At 37.6% G+C, this 13,487-nt stretch overlaps 1 protein-coding gene across 4 annotated transcripts in view; it reads left to right on the top strand.

The window, feature by feature from the left end:
* ikzf2 (IKAROS family zinc finger 2) overlaps nucleotides 1-13,487 on the top strand; it is a 210,787-nt gene that overhangs the window by 44,994 nt on the left and 152,306 nt on the right. For all 4 annotated transcript variants that reach the window (XR_016115881.1, XM_089003439.1, XM_089003438.1 and 1 more), the window contains 5 exons: nucleotides 3,172-3,261; nucleotides 7,336-7,527; nucleotides 8,874-9,041; nucleotides 12,005-12,142; nucleotides 13,196-13,309. Coding sequence is in view for 3 of the 4 variants with exons in the window: in XM_089003439.1 (XP_088859565.1) it covers nucleotides 3,172-3,261; nucleotides 7,336-7,527; nucleotides 8,874-9,041; nucleotides 12,005-12,142; nucleotides 13,196-13,309 (702 nt within the window). In the remaining variant the exon portion in view is untranslated. The remainder of the gene's footprint in view (nucleotides 1-3,171; nucleotides 3,262-7,335; nucleotides 7,528-8,873; nucleotides 9,042-12,004; nucleotides 12,143-13,195; nucleotides 13,310-13,487) is intronic.

Raw genomic sequence — 13,487 nt, 5'->3', positions numbered from 1 at the left:
TAACTTTTTGTCCTGAGTTTCAGACACTGCTTTTGGGTTCGCCTAATACACTGGAAAATATAGTCATTTGTGGTGTAGTGCTTCAATTCTTCGGTAAAACACCAAGTCATAATTTATATCAGCAGAGTTTGTTGCAAGACCAGTATTATCTGTTGCATGTACGTGTGTGTGTGTGTGTGTGTGTGTGTGTGTGTGTGTGTGTGTGTGTGTGTGTGTGTGTGTGTGTGTGTGTGTGTGTGTGTGTGTGTGTGTGAGTGTGTGTGTGTGTGTGTGTGTGTGTGTGTGTGTGTGTGTGTGTGTTTGGAGTGGATGGAAGACTGAGAGGGAGGAGGGTTGGAGGGGGCGATTGACAGGAAAAACCACATCCCTACCACACAGGAGAATGATTGTGTCCTGTCAGACAAGTGTGGCTCGAGTCTTACTTTAATGAACACAAAGCCGTGTTTACATCAACGGACATAGTTCAAGTTAGCGTGTACCTGAACAATGAAACCCTTTCGGGCCAAGTCAAGAAAAGTATCGTGACTCAACTGGGAACATTTATCAAAGAAGAGGAATGTAAAATCCCTCGAGGCGTAAACGGGAGCGGACCTTCATAAGATGGTTGTTGTGGTGCGATGAATACATATTGTAAATATGAGATTTAGAATATGAAACATGTTCAACTGTATGGATGATTGTTTAATGATATGAGTGTGAAATGTCAGGATGAGATCAATACAATTTGAAATAACTTGAAATTATTTTGAGAAACGATTAATATGTTGATTATTTTGTTTATTAATATTAATCGATCATAGAAATAAAACATTTACCATATTTTCCGGTATATAAGGCGTAGCGGAGTATAAGGCACACCCCTAGTGAATGGTGTATTTTCAAACCTTTTCCATATACAGTAAAGTCTCGTTATATCGATATTGGATATATCGATAGTCCCGGTTATATCGATACTATTTCTATGCACGCACGGAGAAAATTACATGCAAACAGGGTCGGATATATCGATAGTCCCGGTTATATCGATATTTTTTCGGACTCCCTTGAATATCGATATAACGAGACTTTACTGTATAAGGCGCACCGGACTATAAGGCGCATGTTAAACTGTCATCTTCATCTCGGAGATCTGGTCTTGGACAGAATTTAGGACTTGGGAAACTCCTTTATCACCGAAGCAATTTACGACTTGAAACTCCTTCACAGGAAGAGCTCATTAGCCAGGTTACAAATGTATCAGTTCATGGAAGAGACAATGTTTTATTGCTGTACAAAAGGGCCAATGCTGTCTCTTCGTGTGATGGAAAAACATTGCCAGAGGTCTGACCGGAGTTTGATTCGCACAAGATAAAAAACAAAACCCGAACAAATTGGAGAACGGCGGTCCACGTCATGCTTTTCAATTGCCGAAAAATTTGGGAATGGCGCTAAATGAGTTCAAATCAGTCGAGGCATCACGTAGCCTTCTTTTTCTGATTCAAAGTCATTCGTCGAGTTTTTCGGCCTAGCAATGAGGATTTGACGTTTTGCTTCTTTAGTTGTAGCGTTTGCCGCTAGCCGTCCTATTGGTCAAGTGACCCCCCTCGATGGAAGAGGCCGTAAGAGAAGAAGGGATTGCTTTTCCCTCTCCTTTAAGTGGACACTGGCTATCAGTAGCCTGAGCCGCCGAGAGGTTGCAATCCGATCCATTTGTACCGGACATTAGGATAGCGTCGTTACACAAGGTCGCTTGACTTGGTTTCCTTTCGCCATTCAAGCGGTGTTACCTTCAACGGTCGCCATTCAGACACAAAAGCGGAAAGAAAATGGTCTGTGCTTTATTTAACTCTGATAAAGAAAGCCTTCTGTGCGCAGATGTACGGTATGTGAAGTATGTATGCCATGTATTGGGAGAAATTCAATGCTTTTTCGGTGACCTTTACTGCCCTTCACCGAAGGCATTCCGATCACTGCTTAATTGTTTTCCTCACCTGAGACGTACGAGCCAATGCGTCCTTTTTTCACACAGTGTCTGGCTTGACTCCCAATTTTTATTCTTCTCATTGTCCTTTTTCATTGACGTTATGAATGAGGTGTTTTTCTCGTCGGTTTTGTTTCGTCCCTACATGTCAACTCGTGGCAAAGTTCAATTTAATTGCACAAAAGACAATTCAGTACATCGTAAAACGTAACCGTATACCAGAGGCCCCAAACTGATCATCAAATGTACACCAAATCGTGACCTCACCCAATTTGTAGACTGAATTCAAAGCTACCTGAAAGCTGAAATCAATTCTGCCCACTGTGAATGGTAAACAAAGGGCTAAAAATACTGCACCCTTAGAAATAAGCCAACGGAATCATTAACTCATTCAGTGCCAGACGATGTGCAAAAATGTGTTCACTCCAGTACCCGCAGAATATTGAGTTTTAGGACTACATAAATGTTTGATACAGTGTTAGAAACCTTAGCCTCTCTTGTTTCATCAAAAAAGAGGGAATTCCTAAGTTATATGGGTCTGGAGTGATCTGAGCTTGAAATGGGGGCGGCTGTACAAAATACAGTAAAGTCTCGTTATATCGATATTCAAGGGAGTCCGAAAAAATATCGATATAACCGGGACTATCGATATATCCGACCCTGTTTGCATGTAATTTTCTCTGTGCGTGCATAGAAATAGTTTCGATATAACCGGGACTATCGATATATCCGATATCGATATAACGAGACTTTACTGTACAATACAATCCATACATATTGATTTATATGGCGCTTCAGCAATGCCTGAAGCTATAACAAAGCGCTAACACGGACAAAAGACAAATGCTGCTCCCTCATTGAAGCGAAAATCATTGTCAGAGGTCTGACCAGTGCTTTATCGGCACCCCTCGCAAGAACCAAAACCCGAACAAATTCGGGACTGTCGCTCAACGTCAGCATTTTCAATTCCCGAATAAATTTGCGAATGAGTGAAGTCAGACACGCAAAATTACATCACACCAATACTACACTGGAAGGACGAGGTCATTTTAGTTCGGCGCAAAATTTCACAATTACAGGAAACGCTTTCCTCCTAGTGGAGCTCTTGGGGAACTGCACCTTCTGCCGCCATATATAGAGTGACCGACCACTGGTGTCCATGAAACAACACAGTGAAAACTGCTGACTTGCGGGTTTTTTTGGTCTTTTAGGTAATGGCCAATGCTCTCCGGGTAAAGAGAAGTCAAGAATGTCAATATCCAATGGACCAAATGAGCCTTATGGTTGTCATTCCCCCAGCGGTGAGTGCTCACATTTTTATAATAATAATAATAATAATAATAATAATAATAATAATACATTTTATTTTAAGTACCTTTCAAAGCTCTCAAGGACATTTTACAGTCACAGACAAGCATAGATACTATATTAAATACAATACAATTACAAATATAATACAATTACAAATAGAATACAATAAATAAAATACAATTATAAATAGAAACAAGAGAGAGCAAGGTTATGGATAGCGCAAAATGTATAATGAATAATTTTAAAGTTGATTCTATATTTGAGCGGGAGCCAGTGGAGTTCTTGGAGGACGGACGGGAGTGATGTGGTGAAAGGATGAGGTTCTGGTGATGATCCGGGCTGAAGAATTCTGGACCAGTTGAAGTTTGTGGAGATGTTTCTGAGGGACAACAAGGAGAAGTGAATTGCAATAGTCAATCCGGGAGGTGACAAGACTATGAACGAGGAGAGCAGTGGTGTGAGGAGTGAGAGACGGGCAAAGACGATTGATATTGCGTTGGTGGAAGTATGCAGATTGGGTTAAACCTATTTATATGGGAGTGGAAAGTTAGTGTGCTGTCAAGAATGACACCTCGGCTTTTCACCTGATGGGAGGGAGAAATGGGGTGAGAGAGAAACTGTTGGCTTTGCTTAATTTGGTACCAACGAGGAGAATTTCAGTTTTTTCGCTGTTAAATTTCAGGAAGTTCTGTCTGTATCTGTCGATTTAGATAGCTAGATAGCTATGCAGTTTAAATACAGTATATATATATACCATTAAATGTCATTTTTGTCTCTTTGCGAACCCTTTACCCCCACACCCCCACCCCATTCGTCATATGTGTCGCGTTCAGCCTGGCTCGGTAATTTTCTTCAAATGCCAAATACATTTATAGCCGAAATAGTTTCAAGTAATCCTCTCTTGACCACTTGAAACATCACCAACTCAGTCACACCGAGAGGAGACAGATGTAAAGATGCAAGGTCTGCTCCTTGTTGCCAGGATACGGATGGGAAGATGAGGCTTGTTGAAGATGTTTCTTCCGAAAGTAGAAATATAAATTGCAAGCTTTAGAAGCTATGTAGGATTTTTTTTTCTCTCGCTCATTTCTTCCTTTCCTCATTCAACGCCTCGGACCAAAGTTGAAACGGTTAAATGGAATCGCCTGAAGGGACATGCTGAAGGTTGTAGTCAGATTGGAAGTTCAACAATCCAATGTAGTCACGCCGTTTGTTTTGCTGTTGTAAATCCCAAAACCGGATCATCTGGAACAGTAAGTTTTATGTCCTGCCACTTTCTCACACACACACAAACACAAACACACACACGATCCAAACTACAAAGCCCCTTTATACCATTGGTGACATTTCACTGCAGACGAAACGTACCTTTATGAGAAGAAAAGAAAGAAATGAACCGGGGATGCAAATGTAGTCAAAGGAACAACAAACAAATGCACAGACTTCTTGAAATGCATTATTCAAAAAAACTTTTTTTTTGTAGGAAGAACTCATTGCTGGATGCTGTCAGCAAATATTTATCTTTAAAATATTGTTAACATTGAGCATGAAAATTACAACTACAGGAACATAGCCAGGTGGTTAAACTTATTATTATTGTTAAACAAATATTTCTTGAATAAAATTTTGTCATTGGATTCTGACAAAATGATCGTAAGTCAAACGGTCGTAAGTCGAAATCCATTCAAAATGGATGGATGAATATTATTATTTAACAAATATTTCTTGAATAAAATTTTGTCATTGGATTCTGACAAAACGGCCGTAAGTCAAACGGTCGTAAGTCGAAATCCATTCAAAATTGATGGGTGAATATTATTATTATTATTATTATTATTATTATGAAACAAATACTTCTTGAATAAAATTTTGTCATTGGATTCTGACAAAACGGTCATAAGTCAAACGGTCGTAAGTCGAAATCCATTCAAAATGGATGGATGAATATTATTATTAAACAAATATTTCTTGAATAAAATTTTGTCATTGGATTCTGACAAAACGGCCGTAAGTCAAACGGTCGTAAGTCGAAATCCATTTAAAATGGATGGGTGAATATTATTATTATTATTATTATTATTATTATTATGAAACAAATACTTCTTGAATAAAATTTTGTCATTGGATTCTGACAAAACGGTCATAAGTCAAACGGTCGTAAGTCGAAATCCATTCAAAATGGTTGGATGAATATTATTATTAAACAAATATTTCTTGAATAAAATTTTGTCATTGGATTCTGACAAAACGGTCATAAGTCAAACGGTCGTAAGTCGAAATCCATTCAAAATGGATGGATGAATATTATTATTAAACAAATATTTCTTGAGTAAAATTTTGTCATTGGATTCTGACAAAACGGTCGTAAGTCGAAATCCATTCAAAATGGATGGGTGAATATTATTATTATTATTATGAAACAAATATTTCTTGAATAAAATTTTGTCATTGGATTCTGACAAAATGGTCGTAAGTCAAACGGTCGTAAGTCGAAATCCATTCAAAATGGCCGACGTGACGTTTACACGACAGGATAGTATACGATGTCAATCTGTTGTTTTTATGCAACATTTTCTATTGAATACTATTATATACCAAACTTTTTACAGTTCATTTATACATTTTATAACTTTTAGTGTCATTTTTATCATTTTATATTTCGTATTATCAATTTTTATGACTGTATAACTGTAACTAATGTATACAAAACAGTTTACTGCACAGTTCATTTATAAATGTTATACTTACCTTAGTGTTGTTTTTATCATTTTATATTTCATATTATCGATTTTTATTACTATATAACTGTACCTATAATGTAACTGTACGTATATGTATGTATGTATGTATGTATGTATGTATGTATGTATGCATGAACGTATGCACGTATGTACGTACATACATATGTTTATATAGTTTTTTTGCTCCTAAATTTACACTGCATGAGATTTTCTGATTTCTAGTACTTGGAAGTACAAATAAATTATCAGGAAATTTTAGAATGGAGCAATCACGAAAGAAATTATAGCACTGAAGAAAATAAGGAGATGACCACTAATAACCAAGAACTAAAAACCCTACCTCACAAATTTCCCCCACCCAAAAATACTCGCACAAAGTTATGCGCTTTTAATTGTCCCAAATGTAAGTCCATAATTACGTTTCAGCCGGAATTAAGAGCTCACGCCTCATACCTGATTGTTTAATTGATCGAGATTTATGTCCCAGTGCCTTTGTGGTCTACTCATTGACGCAAGGCCTCCCTCCAGGCAAGCCGCTCTTGTGCAATCAGCTCGATCCCAATCGGACGCGGGTGCAACTCGCGACACGTAGACGTGCCATCTCCACACCCCCCAGACACACAATTGCGCAATGTCTTGTTCTTATCGCTGGGCTCGTGTCCATTACCGGGAAGGCGCCATAAACGACACGGTCTTCGACACTCCTTCTTTCCCTGGAGACAGCCCCAAACCAGACCAGCCTGTTTAGATTTAGCTTCTCTCTTTTTTTTTTTTTTTTGGCATTGTGACAGTCCATCCTAAAGCTTCCCAATTCAGTTGCCGGGTTACTGTTTATTCTCCCACCAAATCGACAAATAACAATAAGAAGAAGAAGAATACATTACATTTTAAAGGACAACCGACGTCTCCAGACAAGTTGTGTCAAAATGGCTTCAAATGACTTCTACTGAGCGTATTTTAATAAGATTCCACGGCATAGAGCTATATTTTACGTTTTAAAACTCGCGCTGAATATTCAGGAAGTCTTGTTTTTGAGTTGGTGACGAGTCCTTACGTGACGTCACTAACGGAACGCCCCTGACCGAAAAAAAGACACATGGTAGTCACGTCAATGTATTTTGCTGTACTTGTTTGGTCTGACAACCTCGTGTTGCACCCAAAAGCCGCCGGAAGAGGGCATCCAAGCTCCATATAAGGAATTTATCAGCCTGTGGAAATTGAAGTTGGGATTAGTTTTCATCAAACAAAATGGCCGTTCTGTGTTCAAATATGCAAACTAAACCTCTGTTTGTTTTATTTTTTGTTTTTTTTTTGTTGTTGAAGAAATGAGCGATAAACAGATAAAGCAAGAAGACACGAGCGAAGAGGCCGACAACGCGAGTCCGGGGTGCGAGCCCCAAACCGGAGAAGAACGGACATCTGTGAGGGAATCGATGGCACGGAGCCCAAGTCATGCCCAGGATGGCATTTCTGGACAAAAGATGGCCGTGGATGCATCCAGTCGACCACCAAATGGTATTGTAGGCACACCACCTTTTCATCAGGAGTCGGACGTCATTTGCTGTTTTCTTTAAAAAAAAAAAAAAAAAAAAAACAGGGTGTGGAGCCGTCCTTTTTTTTTTGTTTCTTCCAAGACAACAACTCAGACTTGAAATTTTTATCAGGGAAAAAAAATATCCTCGGAATCCCCCGTAACCTGTTCCGAGCGTCGCCATGACAGACGTGGGTTGTCACAACGTAGGATCACATTTCTCCTTTCCACCTTGACTGTTGGTCAAAAGATTTTCCATCAGAACGGTGTTGTCACAGTACAGTGATACCTTGGCTTACGAACTTAATTGGTTCCCAGACAGAGTGTGTAAGGCGAAAAGTGTGTATCCCAAAAAATTAATTTCCCATAGGAAACCATTAAAATGAGAAGAATCCGTTCCCAGGTCCCCATAAAACATAATTTTCTACTTTCTAATTTTCTAAACCTTAAAACAACACAAAATATACCTTATTTTATGTATAATAAATGTGCTATGGTATTATAATGAAAGAAATAAACTGTACTGTATAATAAAGTGGTTTTATTTACCTTTGTGATGGTCGTTGATGGCTTGATGGAATGGAGTGGCCGCTTTCATCAGCATTAAACACTTGATGAGGAACGTAAACTTCTTCTTTCACCATCTTGAGGAATGATCCCTTGTAGGTGCTTTCTCTGCGATAATTTTACCTAGTTCCTCATCAATTGTTCTGCGATAATTTTACCTAGTTCCTCATCAATTGTGTTCTGTTTATCTGAATGACTTTATTATACAGTAAAGTGTATTTCTTTAATTATAATACCACAGCACATTTACTGTACATAAAATAAGGTATATTTTGTGTAGTTTTAAGGCTTAGCAAATTATAAAGTAGAAAATTATGTTTTCATTTTGTTGTTAGAAGAACGGGCTTGTTCGCGAACGACACATCACTCATTGAGGCAGCTCCGTGTGTATCCCGAAAAAAGTTTGTATGCCAAGGTAACATTTTCATACATTTTAACGTTGGTAAACTGAAAAGTTCGTAAGCCAAGGGGTTCGTAAACCGAGGTATCACTGTACTGCAAAAAAAATGCAGGCAGACTACACGGTTGTTTACATTCTAGATGCGTTCCGTTTTCACATTTCTGAACCTCATCACGGTGGTGTGTAAGCGCACCGCTGACTTGCGTGAGGTCGTTCCTTCTTTACGTTGCCGTTCGGTCTTCACCAATGAAATACCGCGTTGTGATGTCATATTTGTAAAATGACGATCTTATTGATGTTTACATTAATATTTTGAGAGTAAGTGCGCTGAGGTGAATTGCTGTGTGTTCCTCCCTCCTTCAGGTGAGCGGCCGTTCCAGTGCAACCAGTGTGGTGTCTCCTTCACTCAGAAGGGAAATCTGCTGCGGCACATTAAGTTGCACACGGGCGAAAAACCCTTCAAGTGTCCCTTCTGCAGCTACGCATGTCGCCGTCGTGATGCACTCACGGGGCATTTGCGCACACATGCCGGTAAGAATCTTTCTTGGCAACCCAACACAACACTCCCATTTTATTTATTGATTCATTCATTCATTTAGTTAGTTAGTTATAATAATAATACATTTTATTTTTAAGCACCTTTCCAAACTCTGAGACACTTTACTATTTATTTGTTTGTTTGTTTGTTTGTTTGTGGATGTATGTAATATTTATGTATTATTTATTTAGTTATCTATTTATTTATTTTGAGTGTTTTGTCAAACAAGCATTTATTTGTTTATTTCTCCATTTATTTATCTGTCTATCTATTTATTCATCTATCTATTTATTTGTGTATTATTTATTTGTCCATTTATTTGTTTATTTATTTATCTGTCTATCTACCCATCTCTATATTGGTCTATTTATTTACCGTATTTACTTATTTATCTGTGAATCTATTTCTTTACTTATTTATGTACCATTATTTGTTTAGTTCTTTATTATCTATTTGTCTATCTACCTATCTATTTATTTATTTATTTATTTATTTATTTATCTATGTATTTATGTATGATTTATTTATGTATTTCTCTATCTAATTATTTACAGTATGTATGTATGATTTATTTATTGTTCACTTTATACATTTATTTGTCTATTTATTTACCTGTCCATCTATTTCTTTATTTATTCGTGTATCTATGTGTCTATCTCCCCGTCTATTTATTCATTAATTTCTGTGTATTTATTTATTTACTTATTTGTTTATATATTTATTTATCTATTTGTCTATGTGTTTACTTCTTTATCTGTCTATCTATTTATTTATCCATCTATTTGTTTAGTTATTTATGTATGTGTCATTATTTATTTTGCTATCTGTCTATCTATCTAGCTGTCTATTTATTTATTCGTTCATTCGTTTATGTATTCATTTATTTATTTTTAATTCAACTTTTATACGAGTTTTGCAAAAACTGCTTTGGAGGATCCTAACACCACACCAATCTATTTGAAATCAAATGCAATAAATATAGAATAAAATCAATAAGTATGCGATGACACAGCGACAGCGGTCACCAAGGCCGCAGGTACTCTTTGTGTTTGTGAAGTATACATGCAGTTATCTTTCTTCCTGTAAAAGCTTTGTTGCTAGGAACCAAGGACGTGCTGTTTTCTTTCTTCGTCTTACTTGACTCCACCTGGGGGGGAGGCGAAGGTGGGGTCTGTCAACTGTAACCTACTTTCCTATCAGAGACCATTTGCTCTCCCGTTATTTGCATTTCCCAAAATCAAAGTCATTTCCAGTTTCAGGAAGTAGTCAACCCCTGTGTGTCATTTTGTTTACTATGCTTGGGGTTGCTATTTTTTTATTGTACAGTGATACCTTGGCTTACAAACTTAATTGGTTCTCAGACAGTGTAAGGCGAAAAGTGTGTATCCCAAAAAATAATTTCCCATAGGAAACCATTAAAATGAGAATAATCCGTAACCAGGTCCCCATAAAACATAATTTTCTACTTTATCTGCATGAATAATTGAGAAGCATTCTGAAAGGTTAATTCGAAAGGTCTTTCCAACATCCGTTTGGTGTCTTATGTTGGTGTGTTGCTAAATATAAAATGGTATGTCTCTCATGCATCCACACTCAAGTCATATTGAAACTCGCCCTTATTTGTAAAAAAAAAACAACTCCATACTTGACGCACATTTTTTTTTTTTAATAAAGACCGTAACATTTCAGATTGACTAAATTCCTCCCACTTGCACTCTGAAAAGTAATCAAAGGAATGGAATTTCTTGATTCATTCATTTCCGTCATGCCACGTCCTTGTCTAAAATTCCTATAATTCAATCCTAGTTCACCTATTTGGTGAACGAAAAAGCCTCACTATGGTTTCAATGCAGCACCGACAGAATTCATTCAATATTTTTATCTGCCGATAAAGCTCCTTTCTAATACAGTGATACCTCGGTTTACGAACCCCTTGGTTTACGAACTTTTCGGTTTACAAACGTTACATTTATGAAAATTTTACCTTAACATATGAACTTTACCCTGGCATACAACCTTTTTTCGTACACGGAGCTGCCTCAACGAGTAATGTGTCGTTTGCGAACAAAATGTCAGCCGACTGTTTTTGTCCTCTATTCCCCGCCCCCAGTCTTCGGTTAAAGCCACGTGATTGGTCAAGAACGCAGCAGTGAGGGGGTGGTTTAAACATTAAAGAGACAGGCAGACGACAGTGAGAGAGTTTCAACTTTGATCGTTCAAAGGCAGAGTGTAGACTGCAAGGTTAAAATTCCCATCAATCAAGCTCCACAAATAACCCACACAAGCCATCTGTACACTTGATACAAAAAGCTATCAACCCAGCTAAACAGAATACAATTCATGAAGAACTAGATAAAATTATGGCAGAGAAAGCACCTACAAGGGATCATTTCTCAAGATGGTGAAAGAAGAAGGTTACGTTCCTCATCAAGTGTTTAATGCTGATGAAACCGGACACTCCATTCCATCAAGTAATCAACGACCAACACAAAGGTCAATAAAACAACTTTATTATATTGTAGTTTATTTCTTTAATTATAATACCAGAGCACATTTCTTATACATAAAATAAGGTATATTTATTTAGCTTTTAGGCTTAGAAATTGATGTTTTATGGGGACCTGGGAACGGATTATTCTCATTTTAATGCTTTCCCATGGGAAATTATTTTTTAGGATAAAACACTTTTCGCCTTACACACTCTGTCTGGGAACCAATTAAGTTCATAAGCTAAGGTATCACTGTATACATCATTTATACACACATAGACTGATTTCGCAGTTCAACCGACATGCCGCGCGTCTGTTGGAAAGAAAGAAAAAGACATTTGCTATTGACAGACAGTGGGATGCATAGTCGCTTTTTGTCCCGCCGAATTCCTGCATTCTTATTCTGTGCAAACGTGAATGAATTAAAAGGTGCACCTCTTGACTCGTGCATGTTGTTTCATTTTTAGTTGGCAAGCCGCACAAGTGCAGCTACTGTGGGCGGAGCTACAAACAGCGCAGTTCCCTTGAGGAGCACAAAGAACGCTGCCACGGTTACCTGCAGAGCATCGGTTTGGACCCAACTGGCAACACGGGACCTTATGCAGGTCATTTATATTTTGAGGAATTGTAAATATGTAACCAGCTGAGGGAAATTCTGCCCATCATGTTATAACCACAACAAAGAGCGGCCTCTGTTTTTTTTAAAATGTTGTTTTTTTAAAAATTCCCATAGGAAACCATTAAAATGGGAATAATCCGTTCCCGGGTGTCCATAAAATACACTTTTCAACTAAATAAGCCTTAAAACTACACACAACATACCTTATTCTATGTATAATAATGCTATTGTATCGTAATGAAAGAAATACACTTTTTCACTACATTTGTGATGGTCATTGATGGCTTGATGTAATGGGGAGGGCGGTCAGAGGGAATTGCTGTTTGGAAGGAGAGTCACATTCCATAAGGATTGTAATTAAATAAATAAACTGTACTATATAATAAAGTTGTTTTATTTACCTTTGTGATGGTCATTGATGGCTTGATGTAATGGGGTGGGAGGTCGGAGGGGGCAGGGAATTGCTGTTTGGAAGGAGAGTCACTTTCCATAAGGACTGTAATTAGAGAAATGAACTGTAGTGTATAATAAAGTCGTTTTATTTACCTTTGTGATGTCGTTGATGGAATGGGGTGGGAAGTCGGAGGTCTTAAATACAGCTTTGTTTTTCTTGAACGTTGTCGGCTTTTCTCATGTTTCATTATTCCATGAGTTCCTCTTTTCAAATAAGCCCCACAAACATTTTTTTAAAGAAATAAACTGGTTAGCTCGTGGGCCTAGTTCTCCTATCATGTTACTTTTTGGACAAAATTAATACAGTATATCAAAATATAACTTCTTTGTAACTCTGATAATCAATAAAATAGTCTACAGGAGTCACTTTGCATGGCCAGGTACGAAACCCAATGTTTGGTTTTAAGAGTTAAAACTACAGCTACATCAATGCTAGTTTCGTTAGCTTAGCTTTAGCATTAGGTCACATTTACCATAAACCAGGTCATTTTTTAAACAATAATGCATTAAAATGTTTCCACTGTCATTTCTGCCTCCTCTGAAAGTAATTAGTTATCTTGATTTTTTTTATTTATTATTTTCCCAGATGAAATTCCAAAAGAGCCGAGGCCCATGACGGCATTTGAGCGTCCGCTCGTGATCGAAAGACTAAACAGCACCGTTGGAAAAAGGAAGAGTACTACACCGCAGAAATTTGTTGGTGAGTATTTAACAACACAGGCAGCTCGTCAGCTCGTTTAAAGGACAACCGACACCATTTCTTTGTTTCCTAACTGACATCAGAAAAGCGTTTTTGAGCATCTAAAATAGCCAAAACATGCAGGATGATATTTTTAGTCAAATTTTTAGTCAAATGCAGCCCCCAGTTCGTGACAAAA

This window comes from Hippocampus bargibanti, linkage group LG08 (genome assembly GCF_051943395.1).
Source record: "Hippocampus bargibanti isolate YZ-2025 linkage group LG08, ASM5194339v1, whole genome shotgun sequence".
NCBI lineage: Eukaryota > Metazoa > Chordata > Actinopteri > Syngnathiformes > Syngnathidae > Hippocampus > Hippocampus bargibanti.
This window is presented reverse-complemented; position numbering and strand designations above follow the sequence as displayed.